This window comes from Daucus carota, chromosome 1 (assembly GCF_001625215.2).
Source record: "Daucus carota subsp. sativus chromosome 1, DH1 v3.0, whole genome shotgun sequence".
NCBI classification, from domain to species: domain Eukaryota; kingdom Viridiplantae; phylum Streptophyta; class Magnoliopsida; order Apiales; family Apiaceae; genus Daucus; species Daucus carota.
In genome coordinates, this window is record NC_030381.2 from 50437458 (window position 1) to 50461248 (window position 23791).

The 23791-nt window shown below is 34.1% G+C and overlaps 4 protein-coding genes across 4 annotated transcripts; 1 reads left to right on the forward strand and 3 right to left on the reverse strand.

Moving 5' to 3' along the window:
- Window positions 1-530: 530 nt before the first annotated feature.
- LOC108204767 (uncharacterized) lies at window positions 531-7971 on the reverse strand. The gene is made up of 3 exons (XM_017374371.2): window positions 7686-7971; window positions 6121-6289; window positions 531-3398 (listed from the first exon to the last, which is right to left on the reverse strand). Exons 1-3 carry the CDS (start codon window positions 7797-7799, stop codon window positions 760-762), a joined length of 2922 nt encoding a protein of 973 aa, XP_017229860.1. The 5' UTR covers window positions 7800-7971; the 3' UTR covers window positions 531-759.
- Window positions 7972-13505: 5534 nt separating this feature from the next.
- Window positions 13506-17493, reverse strand: LOC108205245 (uncharacterized). Its single transcript, XM_017375121.2, has 6 exons — window positions 17232-17493; window positions 16145-17066; window positions 15892-16058; window positions 14752-14788; window positions 14464-14522; window positions 13506-14347 (listed from the first exon to the last, which is right to left on the reverse strand). Exons 1-6 carry the CDS (start codon window positions 17318-17320, stop codon window positions 13921-13923), a joined length of 1701 nt encoding a protein of 566 aa, XP_017230610.1. The 5' UTR covers window positions 17321-17493; the 3' UTR covers window positions 13506-13920.
- Window positions 17494-18884: 1391 nt separating this feature from the next.
- Window positions 18885-20210, reverse strand: LOC108205285 (oxygen-evolving enhancer protein 3-2, chloroplastic-like). Its single transcript, XM_017375186.2, has 3 exons — window positions 19791-20210; window positions 19228-19523; window positions 18885-19057 (listed from the first exon to the last, which is right to left on the reverse strand). The coding sequence occupies exons 1-3, from the start codon at window positions 20095-20097 to the stop codon at window positions 18959-18961; spliced, it is 702 nt and encodes a 233-aa protein (XP_017230675.1). The 5' UTR covers window positions 20098-20210; the 3' UTR covers window positions 18885-18958.
- Window positions 20211-21641: 1431 nt separating this feature from the next.
- Window positions 21642-23059, forward strand: LOC108211654 (thioredoxin-like protein CXXS1). Its single transcript, XM_017383314.2, has 3 exons — window positions 21642-21863; window positions 22269-22391; window positions 22744-23059. The coding sequence occupies exons 1-3, from the start codon at window positions 21762-21764 to the stop codon at window positions 22876-22878; spliced, it is 360 nt and encodes a 119-aa protein (XP_017238803.1). The 5' UTR covers window positions 21642-21761; the 3' UTR covers window positions 22879-23059.
- The last annotated feature ends 732 nt before the right edge of the window (window positions 23060-23791 follow it).

A 23791-nucleotide genomic window follows, 5' to 3' on the forward strand; every position in this document is an offset into this window, starting at 1 on the left:
CGGCGATTAATCGTGATTAATCACCGATTAATCTTTGTTTCGTAGCTCGCCGAACTGATTAAATCTCCGATTAATACCCGATCAATTTAATTAATCTCCGATTAGTCCTTGTTCCGTAACTTAACCGATTATGTCTGATTCCCGCTTTTTACAACACTGCATAACAATTTTATTTACTTACTTTTAAATTTTAAAAAGAATACTTCAAATATATATTCTTTGTTTTGAAATATAAGTTGTTTGACTTTTTACACACAATTCTAAGTCGTTTGACTTTTTGACAAACAATTCTAAATCCTTTGACTCTATAGTTAAAATTATTATTTTTAAAATTTTCTTCTTTTATATAAAAATATATGATTAATATTATAAGTCAAAAAAAATTAAAAATAACATTTTCAACTAAGCAGTCAAACGATATAAAAGTACCTATATTTCAACAAAACCGAGGGAGTATTTTTTTTCCCAAAACAATCCTTTCACAATAAAAGTTACCACGAACACACCGAATATTTCTGGACTTACAAATATACCACACAACAGTCATTAATTACCCCAAAAGTTTTTAACAATTACATTTCAGGCCACTTGTATAAGTACAGTCAATGAAGGATCACCATTTCCAAAAAAAAACATACCCTTGGTTCTTATGAACTAAAATTAACTTGTATTTTTCACAGTATTTTACAACCGCTGGTAACAACAGTCTTGCTCCTTAAACTAATCGAGGGCAGAAGCAGCTGCCTGCAACCACGCTGTCTATGAAGCTAAAGATGCCAGCTTCTGTTCAAGCATTTTGGCTCGACGAAGAGCATCCATGGCCTCAGCTTTCTTTCCTGAACGCTTTAAGGTTAGTGCCTTGACCTTCTCTGCCTTGATTCTTTCTTCTAATTGTGTTCTTTCTCCCAGAGAGTTGTCAATTTTACCAGCAGCGGATTTTGATACCTCTGGTTTTTCAGGGACTCTGGGGACATTGCTCGCATCATCTATTCCAATTGCTTTTAAAGCGGACAAAAGTTGAGGATCAAGAAGATCCTCGATGCCTACATCATCTACAGGTTCAGCCAGGTTCATAGATGGCTTATTTGAATCACTGGAATTCAGCTCCTCCAACTGAATTTCAAGTGCCTTTGCCAATTCGAACTCAGCCTCTGCTTCTTCTGTTCTTCCTTCCCTTCGTAGCTTAAGTGCCTGACGTTTGTGGCTCAAGGACTCCTGTTGCAACTTGAAACGATCACGACCGGACATTTTTGGAGCTGCAACAGGACTTTTTTCTTTTTGTGCAGTCACTGTGTTGTTAGAACCTGACACTTCACTAGAACTGGAGCTGGTACTTGCATTCTGGATATTGTCCTGCAGACTCTTTTCCAAAAGCTTTGCCTGCCGAAGCTCCTCCTTGGCTTCTACCAACTTGCCTTCTCTCTTCAGAGCAAGTGCTTTCTTCTTATGAGCCAGTATGTCCTTTTGAGGGGAACTATCCAAGTTTGTTGAAGCCATCTGAGAATGGTTTATCTCATCTCTTTTTCCTTCTGGCTTCTGAACCATTTGGTCTTTCTTTTCCAAGCCTTCAGTAGGTTCCGTTTGACGCAAGTGATTTGACATGCTATCTTTTACAGGAGTCCCAACAGCTCCCTTGTCAGCTGCAATATTCAGTGGATTGTATGTTTCATCATTATGGAGTTTGTTTCCTTCAGCTGGTACTTCTTGTTTTGGCGCGTCCATCTCTGACAACTGAGCCTCTAATACTTTTGCCATCTCCAGCACTTCCTCAGCCTCATCAGCTTCTCCTTGGCGTCTCAGTGCAAGTGCCTTTCTTTTCAACCCTAAGAGTTCTCTCTGAGCTTCACCTTTACTTTTTCTAGATGTCTCAATTTGTTTACCAGAATGGACATGAGCAACAGATAAATCATTAGTTATTTCATGTGTATTGGTAATTCCTTCATGCCGGGTTTGAACATGCTCATTCTCGTCATCCTTCCATCCTAGATTATTTAAAAGTGAAGCAAATGATGGATCATTCATGTCTTGCTCTGTCACATCCTCCACTTCATCCCCAACATCCAAAATTTCAGAGTTAGCATTCTTATTACCAGATTTTACTTGCGGGATCTTCACTTTTGAAGATTGATCCATCTCTTCAAGTTGTTGCTCAAGAAACTTCCCTTTCATTAATTCTTCATCTGCCTCATCTGCCTTGCCCTCCCTTCTCAAGGCAAGGGCCCTCTTTTTTAGAGCCAAGAGCTCTCTCTGAATCATCAATTTACTCTTTGGTGCCACATGAGTTGGTTTCTTTATTACAGATGCAAATTGTGGTTCCTTTTGAACAGTCATCTGACCATGTGTCTTCGAATTTGTCGCAAGTGAATCAGAGCTGTTGAGGTTGGTTTCATCCATATCTTCAGTCCAACCAACCGACTCCAAAGCCGCAGATATATCAGGGTCATCCATATCCTCATCAGTCACTTCTAAATTATCAACACCAAGATTATCCGCAATACCTACAAGGTTCTCAAAATTAAAATTAACATCTGGAACGTTCCTAGAGGAGAGGTTTGGTTTATCGCTGTCCATGCTATGAATCAGAGCGGAAAGCTCATCATCTGAATCATCAGCATCAATCAGAAATTCCTGTTCCTCAATCTGTTTTTCCAGAATTTTAGCTCTTTTCAGTTCTTCCTTGGCCTCGGCAAGCTTTCCTTCACGCTTTAGTGCAAGAGCATTTTTTTTAATAGCGATAACTTCAGACTTATCAAGACCATCCACTACCTTCTTGGTATTAGATTTCGTAGAAACCTCTCCAAGAAGACTAGAAAGTTCACCCTCCAAACTCACTTTTACTGGCTTTTTATCAGCATCATGAAGGTCCAGATCAGACCATCCCAATTTTTTGAGTTCGGAAGAAAGGTCATCATCTTTACTCAGTTGGGGAGAGAGCTTATTTATCTTGATCGATTCTGCAAGATCTTCTTTAGTTCTAGAGATATCATTTGTGCTTATGGAAGACGAAGCCTTTCTCCGATTTTTTCTTAACTGCAGCTCCAGTGCCCCAGCCTGCCTCTCAAGTTCTTTTCCCCTTTTAAAGGCTCTCAAAGCTTCTTCCGACTTTCCGTCGGCTTTCAGAGTTTTATACTTCTTTTTTTCATCAAGAGCTTGCTGCCGCAGTTCATCAGGAGTAGTTGACCCCATATCAGTCACACCAACAGAGAGACTTCTCAGTATAGCTCCTTCATCTTGTGTGGCAGCTTCCTGAATATTTGAACAGGATGCACTGCTTGAAGAACGTTGACTGCCTGCAAGAATTTTAAACTCTTTGCCTAAAGAGGATGAGTCTTTTCCATCATTACCTAGAATAGTGTTCAAGACTTCATCCTCATCCTTGGATGAAAGTTTAGGACCACCTGCAAAAAGGGACCAACATCAAGCTCGAACTTTCATGTCACTACAAGGGAACTGCCTATGTCTATCAACCATCAAGAGATATATACTAGCAAAATCCATCTAAAAATTATGACAATTTACTGACACCAGTCAACCAGTTCCACTATGTTTAAAGCCCTTGGCACCTTTAAGACTGAAACATACCGAACTACAATGACTGAAGGGTTTGCCCAACAGAAAAACACGCAGTAAAAGATATTTTAAAAGATTGCCAAAAGTAATTTAGCAGTTTGAAAATTGAACCTTATGTTTTTCGTGATAAAAAATAAAATAAAATAAAAAAATCAATGAACATATGCAGATCATTCATATAATATCAAGTTCAATATGTCAAGATATAGTAACTTGAGCAGTTACACAATGTCATAAGTGTTTCAGCAATGCGCATAAAAATCAAATTTCATTCCTCGTGATCAATATTGCATAAATAATTAGATTTGTTACCTTCCTGGAAAGAGAAATCACATACATGTGGACTTTTATATGCTATATTAAAGTAGCTTAAGAAAGAAGTCCCTAGCATTAAGCTACAGTAATATATCTCATTGATGTAAAAGAAACCAATAACTTCACTGTGCATATAACATTAAATTTCTATCCAGCATGAAGTCATGAATTACTTGTGCAGCTGTGCCAGTATGATTTGAAGGGGTCATTGTGTGAATCTTATGACGTAAACGGTAAACCCTGATAACTTAAGGGCAACATGTTCTAACGAGAGCACTGGAGAAGAATATTAAGTACTTTCTGTGTGGTTTCCGGTAATGCAGAGCTCTGTAGTGAATAACCAAAAAGGGAAGATATGAGGAGGTGGCACGAGATTGACGCCTAATGTTGTGTTAGGCACACATCGAGACAATTTAAAAATAAAGGTATAACAAGTATTATAAAGACACAAGATAGACTTATATTCTTCTTGTTTCTCTTGTTTTATTTTCAGGATTCTTGGAAGAAGACCGGTTTTCTTTTCGGACATTAAAGTTTTATTGTCTAAATTTCCCCGGTAATCTTGCATGTCCGACGGTTAGATAATAAGCTTTCTTGAATGAAAGAATTATCACGGTGAATTGCCGATTCTCGTTGAGATTTATTCTCATTTTCCAAAAAAAAAAAAAAAAAAAAAAAAAAAAAGACACAAGATAGATCTATAAAGATTCAGCTTCTCTCATAGCAGTTTACATATCTGGATCAACTACCTTTTCAATACGTCACAAAAATTTGCCAACAGAAGAAAACGAATGAAAAAAGATGGGGCCACATATTAATGCCACGCGCTACATAGGACACCTAATACGACAATTTGGAAATTCTAGATAGCGGATAATATTAAGGCAAAGAAGAGATCTGTCAAGTTTAAACTGTTTTCTCAAAGTAATTCACAGATCTGGACCGACTACCTTTGTAAACATCATGTATATCTGGATATAAAAAAGAGGGAGAGTAAACTAAAACAAGGTTGCTGTAGTTAAAGAAAGACGGCGGAGTTGGGGATTCATAATAGGGAATTTATCAAAAATACCATTTTTTTTTAAGTTTTTTTGCCATTTTACTATCTTTTGGAAAAAATTGCAAAAATACTAACCTTTTAAAAAATATTTGCAAAATACGGTCTGCAACTACATGCAACCAAATGCAACTTCAGTTAATTGGCCCCATAAGGGTTGCAAGTATGGTTGCATCTGGTTGCAAGTATGGTTGCATCTGGTTGCAACGGGTTGCATACAGTATTTTTACAAATATTTTCAAAAGTTGGGTATTTTTGCAAAATATTTAAAAAAGATATAGTATTTTTGCAAACACAAATTTGGACTTAAATATTTATAAGAAAACCCTTCATAATATCACCATATATGTACTTCAGCATCAAGATATTTATAATTTTATCTTGTATACCCACTTTATCACACACATTAAACATATAGTTCGAGCCACTTCTTTCACTTCCTTTATTAGTAGACTAATATACAAGGTCCAAAATTACAAATCAACTATTCTTTACATATAATATAAACACACTATGGGCTCATGAGTAAATGAACTCCTTGACTTTACTGACCATGGCACGATCATTTACATTGAAAGAGAAATAGCCAAACATAGCAAGACAGATTGCATAATAGATGGTTTGGTTATTTATAAGAACATAGAGTGCTGCTTTAGTTAATTGTGACTTATTTTCTATTTCTTAAAATTGTGAAAATAATTTTGTGCTTCGACTTACTTATCAATTTTTTTGTCAAATACTGCAAATTTCTTAAAAATATTCATATTAAACCCTGCAGAGTTATGCCTTGCCTGCGTCCCTGGGTGGGGTAAAAGTATGATATTTGAAATTTTCTGTGCAAATGCCACATATGATCCATTAGTTGTGTACGTAAGCATCAAAGTGTTAGCCAGCAAAAATCTGCTGAGACCAACCACAAGACATCATAGAACAAGAACAGAGGAAATGCATGAACAGAGACACTCTGAGAGAGACAGAGATGTAACATAGAAAAATTGACCAAGGATGTCTCGGCACTCTGATCTCAAAGATAGTATATTATACTGAACAAACCAGAGTGATGAGTAGCTACTTTATTTTTCTGCTCTTGTAAGTTGGGATAAATCACAATAAATGTTAAAGTGTGATTACTCCTTTTTATGTTTCGAGAAATTAAATAATGAATACTGGAATCATACCTCTTCCTGCTCTACTCTTGTGTCCATGTCGCAGTTCAAAACGAGCTGCCTCTTCTAGCTTCTTACAGGGTTCACAGATGCGAACTGGGGAATCACCTTGTCCACGTAAGACCATTCTAAGCTGAGTACAGCTACCGCAAAAGATTCCCCCACATCTGCGGCAGTGATGCTGAAAATCAAGAAACAATTCACAAAAGTTAAGTACTAAAAAATATACTCCTATGAACATACAACTTTATAGTGGTAAGTATTATCACTACTCTTAACTAAAAGAAATATATATGTATTATACACACACTAGATGGATTCATCTAATCTGGAACTGGATATAACAAGAACAGGAAAAACAGTGGAGACAATATGTAATATATCAAGGTTGCTACCTTTTTGATTTAACATATAAAAATGGCATGTTTATATGTGAACCTAGTGCTGTTTCATGTGCACATTCTTTAAAAGCGAAAGACTCAATCTTCAAGCACGACTCATGAAATGCCATTAAGGGCATGCATTTTTACGAGGAAAAAAAACAATAATAATAGGAAAGTCGTATTTGGCATAGTCTTAGCCTATGTCACTCTGACTCTTACGTTTTAATTGCCGCACCGTCGGGCACGACATTTATTTCTTGTCAGATCCGTTTACTTAATGCGGACACTTTGACCAACTAAAAGACAAAATATCTATGATTCTAAACAAAATTTTAGAAGAAAGAAGTAGAATCACATAAAAGTAAAGAAGACGACTAATTTGCACAATTCCATACAAATTCATGATGAGCATAAGTTTTGTTGTTGCTTTTTGTTAAGGTGCCTTACTTTCCGTAGTTGTTTATTATTATATTATGTGTTGTCGACGTACCCGCGTCCGAATATAGGACAGCATCCCATATCCCTAATTTTCAGACTTTTTTAGTCTGATGTTATGTCCGACACTCCGTTCCCAAGTCAGAGTAACATAGTACTTCGCTTTAAATCATTTTCAACATGTCTAAGTAGTACAAATGTCAACATACAAGCATAAAGCATCAATCAATGATGTTCAATAACAGTTTCAGTCATTTAACTCAATCACCAGCCATTTCAATTCTGGTTCTTCCTCTTCATCATCCTTATCTATTAGAGTCATTAACATTGTGAAGCTCAATGAGTTGCATATGAGGTGAATCCTCATCTTCATAACTACGTGCACTTTTTTGCCCTTTACGACATCATATCAGTATTTAAAAATATCAGAATATAGAAACTCTAGACTTACGATACTCAAACGAAGACAGATCATTCAAGAGCAAAGCTCTAATCCTTAAACAAGAACATCAGCATGAAAAACTCTACACTCACAATACTAAAACCAAAACAGATCATTCAAGAATAAAGCTTAAATCTTTAAACAAGAACAAGAAAAACAAAAACAACCCAGATAATCAGAAGATTGGAACTTTAAACTTACCAAACTCAAATCTTGACCCAAAAAACCCAAATTTCACAAATCTAAAACATGGGTCTTGCAAAAACAAGAATACCAAGTAATTATCTACATATAAATTAATAAAAAGGTAAACTAACCTTGCGATTAATAAAAGTAAACTGGGAAGAACAGCCTTGGCAATGTGAGGCATCAACCACCCAAGTATTTCCCCTTAAAGATGGTCTTGAAGGCAATCCAATCTTTTCTAACATGTTGTTGATGCCTATGCAAATCGATATATGTATCTATGTGATCGAAAGAAGGGTTTTTGATTTCTCGATAGTTTGTGTGAAGACTGGTCGGACTTTTAGAACGGAGACCAAGAAAGAGATGAAAATTTGCTAGCTTTTTAATTACTGAATTTTGATGTGTCCGATTCGGCGTAGCGAAAATGAAGTTGGTTTAATCTTTATAAAAAATAGATATTTTAAAAAAATATAGTATATGATAGCATTAATATGATACCGATATATGATACGAATATATCATCGGTTTTTCTAGCATGTGTCCATGATCACATGCTAAGCGCGGAATTTGATAGGGTTTGGGAGATTTTGATTGACTCTCATATCCTAATAATGGTGCATCCCCTGCAAATACACCAATCAAAATCTCGCAAACATATCAAATTTCGCGCTTAGCATGTGCCCATAGGCACACACTAGACAAACTCATATATGATATGTGTAGTAGGTTATTTTCCAGCATGAAACCCTTCAACTGCAAATGACAAAAATGTCTTATTTATATATTATATTTTAAAATTATTTTTGAACATACACAACGATGCAAAAAACATGTATTTAAATTTAAATTTTGAAAATCTATATAAAATAGGGGGCTGTTATACAGCCACCGTTGGATAGGGAACCACCAGATCTAGGTCGTTGGATGACAAAGACTCCCCGCAATGAAATATTGCGGGTACTCAAGACCCCGCAATATTTCATTGCGGGTACTTAAGTCCCTGCAATGAAACATTGCGGGGAACTCTGAAACATTTTACTTCCCTAGACTATCCTTCCACTACTTTAGTTTTAGTTAACATTTTTACTTTCATTTTAAATTTTAAATTATTTTTATTCATTTTAAATATACGATTATCTTCATTAATTCAAGATATATATATATATATATATATATATATATATATATATATATATTGAAATTAAAATTTAAATATTATTATTCAAAATAATTATATCACTAGAATGTATAATAATATTAAATAATTTGTATATCACAAATATTTCATTGCGGGTACGAATACTCCCCGCAATGTTTCATTGCGGGTACCAATAAACCCCGCAATGTTTCATTGCACAGACCCGCAATGTTTCATTGCACAGAACTTTTACTCCCCGCAATGAAACATTGCGGGGATCGTAATTAATGTTTTTACCTACCAGTAACAACAAAATTACTCTATCACCTTCTCTCGTTTCATTTTTTGAATTTAATTTATTATTTGTTGTTTGATTTTTTTTATTATTAATGTAATACATTACGTTTTTGTTTGATATTATTTTATTATGATTTGAAATCATTTGAATTTTTAAAAACTTAAATAAAATATTAATTAAATTTTATGTTTTTTGTTTTGAAATTATTTTATTATAATTCGAAATCATTTGATTTATTATTAAAATAAATTATATTATTAATTAAAGTATGTTTTTAATTTAGTTTTTAAGTTTTTGGTATTGTTTTATTATTATTCGAAATCATATAAATTATTATTAAAATTAAAGTATATTATTAATTATATTATATAATTAATTTAATTTCTTTTTATGAAATTGTTTTATTTATTCGAAATCATTTGAGCTAATATTAAAATTAAAAAATATTTTATTATTTATATTATTAATTAAATTAAATTATTTTGTTATTAATATAAAATTGAATTTTTATAACCACAATTTTTTTTAAATATATAGCAAAATAACATTCTTATTCATAATGTCAAATTAATAAGAAATAAAATTAAGTTAAATTACCAATTTCAATATACAATAAAATTTATTTATTATTTATCATTCACAATGTCGTAGAACCGGAAGGTGCAGTGTTCGAATCGTGAGCTATGTGCCTTGGAGTATAACATACTCCCCGCAAAGATTCATTGCGGGGTATCTTTTAAAAAGTAAACTACCCGCCATGACTCATGGCGGGTGTCTTTTAAAAAGTAAACTACCCGCAATGACTCATGGCGGGTGCCTTTTAAAACAAATACCCTATCCACCTCACTCAGCCACCTTTCAAATGAAGATATAACACCCCACAATGATTCATTGCGGGGTACATAATCCCCACAATGTTTCATTGCAGGTGTGAAATTTAGGTAAACTATCCCCGCTATGCTTCATTGCGGGGAAGATAAGATTATTTATTTTATTCAAAATATTTGAAAAAGTTCAATAAATTGTAAGAATTTATTCAACTTGAGCTAGAAAATATTAATATATGTGTTCTTATTAATATTTAAAAAATTTAAGTGACATTTAATGATAAGTTAGATATTTTTCTTTGATTTGTATTTGTTCGAACTACTTGTACATACGAGAATTGGAAAAAGTTAATAATTTGTCAAAAATTATTAAATTCTAGCAAAAAATACTAATTATACGCGTTCTTACTAATATTCAACCAATTTAAGTGATGTTTATACATAATTTCGATATTTATCTTTGATTTGAATATGTTCGAGTACATTTGAAAACACTACCAGTACCAAAGAGAATTGGAAAAAGTGAATAATTTGTAATAAAATAATTCAACTTTAGCTACAAAAAGTTAATTAACCTTAAAAGAGCATGTGAGCTACATAGTTCAAACATGTGTTCGATATATTTAGGAAACAAGCAGTAGTATTCAAATAAGTAAAATTATTAGTATAACAAAATGACATAAAATAGTTAATAAGATAAAAATATATAGAAATTAGATAGAAAATTATTCATATATTGCACTAAGAAAAATCAAAATTTTCTCTTATTTCTAACCTTAACAATATATATATATTTTTTTTGACAAACCTTAACAATATTTTTAGTTTAATATAAAAATGTTAAATGATAACAATTTAATATAATAAACTCTACAAGGCATATGATATGTAAAGGAAGGGTAAAAGGGTCCAGGGAATAAAAAAAGACTCCCTGCAATGAAATATTGCGGGGACTTGTATACCAGCAATGATTCATTGCGGGGTCTTTCATACCCGCAATGTTTCATTGCGGGGTTGCAATGTTTCATTGCGGGGAGCCTTTTTTTTAGCCGTAGGATCACAAAATGGAGGGACGTGATCTGGTGGCTGGAAACCGGACCCTGTCCACCGGTGGCTGTGGACCGGTTTCCTATAAAATATAAGATTTTGTAGCATAACTTTAGTGATGATTCTGTAATTCTATTTTAAATATGCGTTCTATCTTGAGCACGACCATTTGCGTCTATTTGTAATGGTAAATATCTTATTTATTGTTTTAGCATTTGTAATAAAGTGTCATCATACAAAATTTGACAGCATCATCCTTTTTAAATACAAATTAAAGCTAGTTATCTCAATTTTCATAAAAAAAATAATTTAATTTGATGATTAATACTCCAATTCATCAGCCAATTTAGCTCTCTAGGAACGATGAAAGATACTTAAATTTTCTTTTAGTTTATCTCAAAATTTTCCTTTTTAATACCTTTTGTTTAAACAAGCAGGGGCTAGTTTTATTTGAATATAAATACATATCTTTAAGCATAAATATATATTATTCACACAATGGACAATCACCACTAAATTCCTCTGTGATAAAAATCTCCTATTTTGAATTTTTTTGATTATTTTTTAAAAATTATTTACAATCCTGAATCGGTGGATCAACCGATTAGTTCCGATTATCAGTGTTCTAAAAAGCGCATTAAGCGGCCGTCTAAGCGGGCGCTTAAGCGGAATCGGAGGGTAAAACGCTTCGATTTTACATTAAGCGGGAGATTAAGCGTTTTTTAACATTAAGCGGCCTGTTAAGCGGATTAAGCGGACATTAAGCGGATTAAGCGGTCAGAATGATTTTGACTTTCTAATTTTTTATATTTAAATACAAATATTTTTTTATAAATATTATGAAAATTATAATAAAATATTAAAAATATCTTTTTTATTCAAAAACATTTTATGTTTAAATTCTTATTACTTAATTATTTTATAATTTTAATTATATATATAATATTATTATATATAAAATTTTAAATATATATTATTAATCCGTTTAATCACCCGCTTAAAATTCCGCTTAAGCGTCCGCTTATCCGCTTAAGCGCTAGAAGGTCACCTCACCGCTTAAGACCGATTTGCGCTTTTTACAACACTGCCGATTATCGATAAATTTTATATGTAGTATCGAGACAAGTATTTGTTATCTTTGATTGAAGTGTGATGTGGCTTTTCCCGAGATATATTTTTACAAAACTTTTTGAGTGATACACGAAATATTTAGTTATTAAAAAACCGCAACGAGTCAACTAGTAATTTAGAAATCACAGGAAAAGCATAGTGAGTTGTGGTTGCTTAGGTTCCATCTTGTCATGAGAAAAAACTTGATTCAGTGGAATCAAAGGAATAAGTAGAATAAAATACAACCTCAACAGCTTCTTCTAATCAGTTCATGGGTATGTCTCTTCTTGATTTTTGATATTTCTTACGTGAACAATATGATATGGTATGCCCTTCAATTACAATTATTTACAATATTCTTTCTTTTTCTCATGATTTTGAGTGGAATTGCGAAAGGTGTTGATTTTAATCTTGTTTGTTTGTTTGTGTGTATTTGTTTGTTTGTTTAATCCATGTGTTTTGTTTGGTTTTTGGTGTTTTTGGCGATTTTTCGTGTTACATGTGATACGCTTCGTTGTTCGCTTCGTATACGACGAGACAACTTGATCGATAGCATAGTGGTGGTGGCGGATGGTGGCGGTGACGGCGGTTTCAGGACGGGATCCGGTTTCAGAAAGAAAAGTGCGCTAATTGTGCCTTAATTGAATGCGGTAATTGTGCCTCGTTAATTATGCCTCTTTATTGAGGGCGTAAATTGTGCCTCAATTATTGAGGGCGTAAATTGTGCCTATTTATTTGGGGCGTTAATTGAGCCTTATTTGAGGGCGTTAATTGTGTCTTAATTAAGGATATTAATATTTTATTATTATGCCTTAATTAAGAGCTTAATTGTCTCAATCATGAGTTATCATGATTGTGGGAATATTTTGATGTAATCTGTTAAATATATAGACTTATATTCTTTTGTTTCTCTTGTTTTATTTTCAGGATTCTTGGAAGAAGGCCGGTTTTCTTTTCGGACATTAAAGTTTTATTGTCTAAATTTCCCCGGTCATCTTGCATGTCCGACGGTTAGATAATAAGCTTTCTTGAATGAAAGAATTATCACGGTGAATTGCCGATTCTCGTTGAGATTTATTCTCATTTTCAAAAAAAAAAAAAAAAATACTCCAATTCATCAAGCTCAACTAAATTTTCTTAAATCATAGATTGAACATTATTCTTCAAAAATTTTGATCTAATAATTTCATCTCTAATTTTTGACTAGGATGATTTTTGTTATGATAAGTTCTAACTATTTAACATGATAAGAACCGTATTTTTAATTTTTTTTCATAAACTCGATTAAATAGCTTAAATTGTGGGTTTATCTTCGGTTGTATAAGGAAATCCCAACATATGATTTACATTCACCATCTTGAGTCTCTTATGAAGTTTAGTTCCATAACATTTTCTTAAATATTTTTTTTTCGAAATGAGTTTAAAAATCACTAATGAAAAAAATTTAAAAAAATATATTATGAAACTATATTTTATAAAAATCTCAAAATATGTATTAAAAAATAACATAAAGAACCTGATGAAACAGAGGGAGATGAATCTAAACTATATTTAAAAAAAAAAGTTGGGTCCAACCCTTCGTCACAGAATGAGTTCTTACATTTTTCAAAGATCAAATTCCGGCACAGCTGTATTATAATTCAAACTTACAACCGCACATACATGTCTAGAAAGACTTTTAACCTAAACAAATACTTAAATTTGTTGAGCAATATTAATTCAGTTTCTCTCTCTGGAAACAGGGATGCATATAGCAATTGCCAACAGGGAAATAACTTTGTTTTTTATAAGCTATTTTTACTTCTTCATGATTTTCAAGCTAGGGGTTGAAAGCGACTTCGTTTGGCATAAGAAAACAACAATGACGAAAAACAACCATCTCTCGTCTGAACTGTGCTTACTTCCTCTGAGTGCAATCTCCACCAATCTCAAGGCAACAGTTAGATCTAGTAACCATTTGAATGAGGCCTTAACTGCCTTGACTGAGGACCTGTTAGTCGAGAAAAAGGAATTTGGCCACGGGCTAACCGATCAGCTGTCTTTGGATCAGAGACTGATTTGGAGAAGGCTTGAGCAAGTTCCACTGCAGAAGCTGCTTTCCCATACCGTAGTCCAACAGGTGATGTTGGCTGCTCGACAGGCTTTCGCCAAGTTTCTGGTGATAATGGCCTATCCGGCTGCTGCTTCTCAAGGTCCCTGCTGCTTTTTCGATTCTCATTGCGCCAGTTCTTCCTTTGAACATCCGACTTCTCAGCATCCCGCTGGTTATCTCTATCCACACTCTTTACTAGCCTATGATCAAGAGGGAGATTTCCGGGTTTTCCATTGTAACGCACAGGCAACATTTCACCTTTTGGTACATCTTGCTCTATCCTGCAAAAACAATACACACAAAAAAAGGTCAAATAGAATCCAAAACCAGATTCAGCAAGCAGCTAACAATTGCTCTGATCGTTTATCCTAGATCAAAACCAAATCAAGTTGCATACCTATTAGAAAGATGAACCTGGTCGACAGCAACACTATCAACACCTCGCTCCTTTAGAACCTGGAGCAGAATCAACAACTTAACAATCAAATTGCAAAACCAGGAATCTTAATAACATAGTAGTAATAAGTCACAACCAGGACCGAGTAAATTTATAAGAAATGTAACGGTCGAACTATTCATCTGATGTAACAATGATGTCCCCTGTTGATTCTTCTTGTTTGTTGTTTAATAAAAGAAAACAATGGTACTACACAATAATATTTTCCAAACAGGATCGGCCACTTACCAATTCCCTTGGACGGGCATCACCAAATAATGTGTTTCTGCAATATGGTCAATGTGAAATAGGTCAGATACAATTAGTGATATGAAGAAAATAAAGAAAAGCTAGAAGATTTTTTGCCGGTATGCCGTGAGATACTGAGAGGAAAATTTTGTACAGGTTATGTAATGCAGGGAAGCTCTACTGTATAGTAATTGTATTGGAATACAGATGTGAAACCCTAGAACTAACAGTTACAGAATATAGAAGATAGAGGTTTGAGAGAGAGAGAATGAGAATGAGAATAAGAGAGAAGATTGTTAACATTCATCATATCATTCATATCCACTTGAACTCCCTTTTATACAACTGAAATGAACACGTGCATCTAACCGTAATTCCCGCCAAAAGACTGTTTTGTTTTACTAATATTAACTATTTATAATTTGTTTTAAACAGTAAAACAAATCACAACTCTATCATTATGGAACATTATACTTTGATATTTTACAAGATTTGGAAAACAATTATCAGCTGAATGATACATAACTACTAATGCATTTACCTAATATTTCTTGCGTTTAAAATTTTAACATTCAAAGAAAAACTTAACAAACTAGCAAGATCCCTACCAACTATTAAATCTTTGATACATTTATAGTAATACTATTAAAATGCAGCCCTAATTAAGTGAAACATAACAGTATCAGGTGCAGGTGCACTGCTGATTATATGTAAAAAAATTCTCTCCAACAACTTCTTAAAGTATAGAAGTAGCCTTCATTGTTGAACTACAGTCAGTTCACATTTTTAAAATATCATTACCTTTTACGAGAGTCTACAAGATGTGAAAAACATATGTAAATCAAGTCCTCAAAATAAGGAAATTATAACTATAAAGGAGATATAAAGAGCAAGTTAAAGCTATAAAAAGAAGATAAATAGTTCAACCTGATCTCGATAGTAGAGTGAGATATTGAATAAGAACACTGGTTTAACATAATATACAAGTTTTTTATTAGAATAATAAGCAAACTATACAGCTTTAGTTTGTAGACAGAAAACGTTGCATCATAAATTCGGATTTCAGCACGCAAACTCCTATTGCTATTAACTATTTTATCTGTGAAGTTACTAATATAAATTACCATAATAGTTACAAACCTTTTTCCTTCAGCACTTCCTTCCAATTGATCCAGAGGTTGCAAGCGGGGTTTTAAGTTTAGCTTTGGACGATCTCGCACCCGACTGGCACTTTCAGACTCTAACTTTAAGGTATTTATATCTTCGCGCGTTTCACTGCCATGTGGGTCCCCAGGCTTTCTATATGTCTGCACGTAATTATGAATGAGATTAATTGAACATGTGCAAATATCCAACTGAAAATCAAAAAGTAGATTATAATTTTATAGTCTACCTGTTTATAATCAGCTGGAGTAGGCTCCGCAGTATCTATTGGCATGGACCTTGGAAGCAGATTCAACTTAGGTCTTTCAGATGATGGTTCTGGAGGTAACATTTGTTGCAATTCTGACCTAACAAATTTTCCACCATCACGAGAGGGTTGATACCCATTATCATAAATCCGATGGTTCCTCTCCTCCACTTCTGAGTAGATAGGTGGCACAACCCTCTCATGGACTGGTATCGGCTGGCCACCAGCACAAATCCCATCATCAACAACCAAACTCTGCTCAACATGCCTCACCATAACAGCTTCGCGCGACTCTCTCATCTCCTGAACTCCATACCCCGTAAAACGGGATTCAATCCGTGGTTCCAAATGATTAATAACCTCAATATCAACCCGATCATCATTCAATTGATTAGACCGCCACCTTCCTGACGCCACCTTCTCAAGTGCACTCGCATGCGCCAACTTAGTAGCCGCATCCGGCGCCGACCACAAAACTGGAACCTGATCACGGCCCCCCTCATCCTTCCTCACCCCCCACGGATTCATCCCCTCCCCTCTAATCCCACTCCCACCCACATTCCTAAACCCCGTCCTACTCCCACTACCCACTCCTTCCGTAAACCTAGCAGCATAAGACCCCACACTCGGACTCGGACTCAGACTCGGACTCACAACCAACCTCTCACTCCCCCTTAAATCCACACCAACACTCTCCTCACTAACCACCCTCCGCGAAACACCGTCCAACGGAGTCCGCTCATCCTCATCGAAATTCCGCCCGACGTGCATAACATGAGGACTAAAAGGTGTTTTATCATCAAAAGTCCTGATCGAACCAGCAGACCCGGGCCTTAACCTAGGATCATTTCTTCCCCACACATTCGGTCTATCGAAACCAACCCGATCCGAAGGTTTCACAGTTCTAATCACAACACATAAAAAGGAAAATCAAACACAAACAATATTACTAGGGCTTAAATCAACAGATCTAATCAATTCAAATCAACACGCATATCAATAAGATCCAACACAATCAATTTCATACACATAAATCCATACACACACACACACACATATATATACTTACACGCCAGGAGCAGAAGGAAGGGGGAGATCAGAGGGGATGGAACCGCCGTGAAAGTCTTTGAGAGTCATTGTTGCTTTCTTCTTCGCCATTAATTATTTGATCTCTACGTGTAGCAAGGCGAGACAGAGAGAGAGAGAGAGAGAGAGAGAGAGAGAGAGAGAGAATCTGTATCTGTGTGGGGAAGATTTGTTCGTCTCAGGCGTTTTCACTCACGAGTTGATTTGCAGATACTGTACTGTGAGTGTCATTTGTGAACGACACCGTTTTGGTCTCTATGCAGAGTACTGCCATAGTGCCATGTATGTTTTATTTTTATTTTGAGATTTTTTTAGTGTATTTTTATTTTTTTTATGAATCATTAAACGAGAGAGGAAATTTGTTCAAACTAAAAAACAAGTACGGAATTTAAAAAAAAAACAGTATGGAATTTTAAATTTATTAAAAGTAAAAATCATAGGTCAATATACTGTTTTTTGAACAGGGTATTCTCACATGAGTTTGTAAGGTTGTTTTTAGCATAGGATTCACTTAGATTTTGTTATAGATTGGATTTCACTCATTTCATCATTTGTGCTGAAACTCAAAATCTGATGTTATGAGCACAGAAATATGTTTGTTAATTTTATATAAGAAGATTGCATGATTTAGTGTTATAAATTTGAATCTTGACAGACGACTGCTGCAACATACTTTCCGCGCTTATTAATAACGGTCGCAAGATATAATATATTTTATATTTTTGCGAATAAGGGATGTAATTAATTCTTAGTGCATATTTTTCGCCTCCCTATCACACTTGAAAACAATCTTCTCATCACATCTGAAAATACATTACCAGCAACAACTACCACAGAAAAATACTATGTGTTGGTTTCTGCAAGACTGGAACTAACAATCTGCCTGAGTTCTGACTTGAACAGTTGAGCTCAGCATGAGTCGAGGCTTGTAATGGTTGGCTCTGGCAATACGCCCCCATCAAATAAAGAACGAATCTGAACTTTGATCCCCATGTATAACTTAAATTTACTTGCCAATGTAGGTAACTTGTCCTTGGTGTCAAAGTTTTACTTCCACTGTTTAAAGTAACCAACTTTCCCACAAGGTAATTGCATTATACATTTCTCTGCATAAGAAGCAATATTACTTGATTTCACAATGTCAGATGTCAGCAGTTTACATTCACAATTAAGTGAACGATTCAGACTGTTGCTTGTGCTCTGCTTCCTTCCTGGTCTGATATTCACTGATCTTAATATAGGCATTACACGTCTCATTCTATGATCATCGATCAGTTCTACTATATATCCTATACTGAGATAGGCATTCTTACTACTAAGAAATGCCATTACTAAGAAAAACTTAGCTCATTCTTGTACATATAGTATTCAGTTTATAGTTATTGTGGTTGGTCATGGCCCTGATTGTTATTTGAAAGTATATTTTTGGCTTCTCCTAAACTCTTTTATGACAGTAGCTAATAGCTAAGAACCCTTCAGGTTTTTGTATGTAGTTATCAAGATATCCGACATTCAACCTCCAGCCACCTAGGTGACCAATAAACATTGCTCTGAGGAGCCCTTCAGACACCGAGATCGTGGAAGTGTTTGGAAGTAGATGCACCTAAAATATACTACAATTTTTATTATAACAAACTCAAACTGAAAGAGCTTATTCATTAACACAAAAGCGAAGATTTACACCATGGTACATAATCTATACAATTTTTTCTAACCAAGCTTAGCAAGAACATCATTCAGCTTAGATACAGTTTCAGCATAGGACTTTTCTGCTTTAGTAGAGCTCTTGGTTTTTGCTGCATAGTCCAACTAAAGAAAGAAACAAAGAACAGTATTACTAAAAAAAAAATCCATTTAACCTTTAGGGGAGACATGAGTGCGTGAATATTTAAATTTATATAATTGACCTTAACGAAACAAGATAAAAAAAAGTGTTTCTTTTATATGCATTTTAGCTGGAAAAGAAGGTTTTAACTTACATCGTCGATGACATTGTAAAGCTTTCCGGTGAGAGCCTGGAGTGACTTCTTTTCGTCTTTTGACTTTGATGCAATCACAGTGTTGAGGTCAAAACGAAGATATGATGCCCTGAGACGGAGATCCATTTGGACATATGGCCATGCCTTCTTGTCAATAAACTCCTTCACATTAATAATCTCCTTTGCTGATTCCTTTGCTCTCGCTGCTGCCTCAACCGGTGTCAGTGGTTGCAGGAAGAAACGATCTTTTAGTGGTAAGTCCAGGTCCCTGGCCTCATCAGAGTTTAGAGTTCCAGCTGCAAATCCACATATATTTTTCATTATTTCCTGATTATTTTATTAAAATTTCAAGTTATGACATCTCACATGACATTTTAATTTAACTAGTAGATCCCTTGTTCGGATAAGTAGATAAACTGAAATCTTTTATGTCATTATATGTTGCTGATCTCTTACATATAATGAAGTTCTTGTTACATTATCTACTAATAATCACTCAAGATAAAATATAGGGTACATAAAAAAAGAATAAGCAGGGGCATCTTGACAATCAGTGGACTTACGCAATCCGCCAGAGGGTGCTGGAGGGGGTCCAACCTTGATTGAAGTAGCTGCTGCAAGCGCGTCTTTTGCAAGAGAGGCAGAGGCCAAACCAGCAGCAACAAGACCAAGCATGGCGCGGCGGCTTGTCTCAGGGTTCTCAGACGAAACCTGTTGGGCACGAACAACGAGCCCTGCAGGTCGAGCCATGACAATTCTTTTGTTGCTGCTGGTGCTCAAGCGGTTTGAGCCACTGATCTGCATGGTACCTTCCAAAACAGCCTGAGAAGAACCATGCAGACCAGTCATTGAAGCCATTGCTTGAGCCATGTATGATCTTTCTTATTGAAAAACAAAAGTTGTGGCAATTTTATATGATGGAGAGGCGAGGTATGCAATATAATAGCTTGCTTTTTTGCCTATGTTTTGGTTGTATTCGTCTGATATTTGTGAAGGGTCAGCATCTTATCTGTCCCAAGTTTGTTCGGATAGTTTAGAGAATTCTATTGGCTAATTGTTATTGAGTTCTTGATAAGTAGGGTAAAGTTCTATTTCGGCATTTATGTTTGAGTGGCACCCATAATACCATATTTAATGCGATATTTTGTAAAAATCTATTATTTGTTTTCCCGGTCCAAATTATGAATTTTTCGAACACATTTACTAGTGCAAGTGTTATGCAAAGAAGAATTTCAAATGCATGAAAAATTGACTATCTAGTGTTGGGTTTGTGTTCTTTTTTGGAGTACGTCTGGACCCTGATCCCGAGTTTTTTTTAGGAGAAAAAGCAAGTGAATGCAAAGTGAAAGCAAATATCCCATTTTTGGAGTGAAATTTTTGGAATGAAAATATACTATATTTGCAGCTTTCTCCTTTTAAAAAACTCGGGAGCACAAAGAAAGTGACATGACTTTACTTCAATTTCATTTGCTTTCCACTCTGATTATTACTCGGGGCAGGGCCTAAAACTCAAATGTCATCAAAGTCCAAACAGTCCCAGCCGAAGTTTTTAGTATTGGGCTTATTAAGGCTAATGCTGAGGGAGCCTTCTTAGTTCTTGGAAATAATACGAGGACCATTTCGATGCATTGGGCTTTATGAAGTGTTTATTTTATTCACATCGTTTTTTCAAGTTTTATAAAGAGAGAAATAATTACGACGTAACCAAAGTAGAAGTTTATTCTAAATTTAGATAAAAGTTTTAAAATTAAGCTATTAAAATGACTGATTTTCTAACCTTATTTTTCATATTGCTTGAAAAAACTATATAGAACTCTATTTATTTTGTTTTAAAATAAGTTCTCTTTTTTTGCTAAATAAAGAATATAAAATACTTATTTAAATTTTTTATAACAAAATAAGCCGTTAAATTTGGAAAAGAATCTTACTTTTAGCGTAAGATCCATTTTGACCTTGATATCTTAAAATTTTAACTGAACTGATTTTTAACATTATTTTATAGTTCTGATCTCACAGACTCTACCATCATGACAAATATTCTCATAATATGGACATCTCAAACGAGAGGATGTCAAAATAAAACATAAACTCTATTTAGAATATTTATCTAGCACTTCGAAATTTTAGATGAAAGCATTTTTGCGGGTTACCAGCGAAGTAACCATGTTTAAGATGATAAGATTCGAAGGTGTGCAAAGATGATGATAAGCTCTGATCAAAATAAAAGGCGACAACTCTTGGTGCTGTTCGAGAAACTTGCACTTGCAGGCATAAATATCTCTTCATCTAAGAAAAAGTGGCCCACATTTTAACAAACTGCGGGCTCATAAACCTTTCTCTATGAGTTATGATAATGTATAATACTACTAGTAGCATATTACAGCACAACTAAACAAACTAAGACACTTATCTCGTAACACAAAAAGACAAAAACAACACACTTCAAATCACTACTATATTCATCCATTTTCTTACATAAATATCAGAAATCACAATTGACATTCTGGGCAAGCAGAAACAAGAAGAAGAAAGAGATGGAAGGACAGGATCAAGAAAGCAGATCTAAAGTCATTCAAGTCGACTCCAAAGAGACCTGGGATTCCTATTTGTCTCAGGCTGCTACACAAGGCTCCCCTGTAAGAACACCTTCCTTTTAATCCTAGTTTAATTTCTAGAAATTGATTTATATATTTTTATTTGAGTAAATTACAGAGTTGTGGCTGAATTTTACCCACTTTCACATTTTGGTGGTCAAAATTTCAAATTTGCAATATAATGACCAAACATTACTTTTATATTTCAAAAAGCTGGCTAAGGGCCACTTTTTGAGAAAAAAATGAGATTTTTTTTCTTAAAAATATGGTTATTAGCCATCTTTTCAAATACTTAAAATAATATTTGATCATCATATTGTAAATTTGAAATTTCGACCACCAGGATACAAATGGGTGTAAAGTTCAGCCATCACTTTGCAATTTACTCCTTTTTATTTTTATGGTTATGTTTATGAGTTATGAAACTGAGTTTTTTTTTGGGTTGAGATTGTGGCGCACTTTACAGCTGCATGGTGCATGGTCTCAGTGCTGATGAACACATATCTTGAAGAATATGCTGCAACTTACCCAGATATATTGTTCCTTAGAGTCGATGTGGATGATGTCAAGGTAATATATACTCTGTATCTAAACTGATTCTCACTTTATTTGTTGAGTCGCTTTATACTTTGATATTCATATCTTCTCGAAAGAGATGTATATATCTCACTTTTAAATATTGGAAAAGATGTATTCTATATTGCAACTTGCAAGTGTCTTGTGTCTTGGATAATTACTATGTTCAAAAAACTAAATAAATTACATATTTTTTTAACATTTTGTAATCTTATAAATTCATAATTTCATTTCATTATATATTAGATGAATAAAAATATAATTTTACCATCACGTCAGGTTATAATTTCTTTAAAATTTAATAAAAATAATATTATTATTCGCGATTATAATGTATCATGTATAGGTGGTAGCAAAGAAGTACGAGATAAAGGCGATGCCGACTTTTTTGATGATAAAAGGAGGAGGTGAAGCGGTAGAAAAGAAGATGGTGGGTGCGAATCCGGAGGAGATCAAGAAAGGGATAGAAGCTCTTCTTTAGTCTACCACCACTCACCGTGACTTAGTGCATTCAGATTTCACCGTATATTTTACTGCTTTGTGTGTTTGTTTCATTGTTTCGCTATGTATGTCGGTGTGTTTTAGTGAATGCACACGTATGGATGGATACAATCATACACAGAACGCAGTTTGATAGTGTTACATATTTTATTTTTCATAAATTTTTATTGTGGTGTATTAAATTATTCATATAGACCATATATTAGTAATACTTTCTCAATATAAAACATAATTTGTTGTAGGACGCAGGTAAGCGAATAAACAACAATCGTGCATTACCAAGTCCGTATCATGCAGTTACGATTGTAATCAAAATAAAATATATTTTTTTATTATAGTTCAAAATGTATATTTATCAAATTTAATCTCTAGAAAAAATCACAATTTACAATCGCTCTCCTGAACATAACCTTAGGATTTCTGGACTGTAGATAATATTAACGAGTTATTTGTATTTCCGTAATTAGTTCATGAAAAATTAAGCCCTCCGTCAATTATTCGTGATAAAGAGGATGAAGATCTAACTGATGTGTCAAAATAGATTAAAAAATAATATTTTATTGTCCTGTAATTGATTTTTTTATTATATTTCAACATAATAAAAAATGTTGGATATGATATTTCTTAATTTTTTTCCTCAAAAAAATCTGACTTTTCAATTTTTTGTAAAAAAGGTAGGAAAAATATAATTCATAAGCAGTGTTCTAAAAAAAACCTATTAAGCGGCCGCCTAATCATTATCTAAAGCGTTTTGATTTTGTACTGAGAGAATGATTAACCGTTTTAAATACTAAACATACTATTAAGTGGATTAAGCAGTAAAAATAATGTTAACTTGCTAATTTTTTTAATAATATAATTATAATTATGTTAAAAATTAATAAATTTTTTAT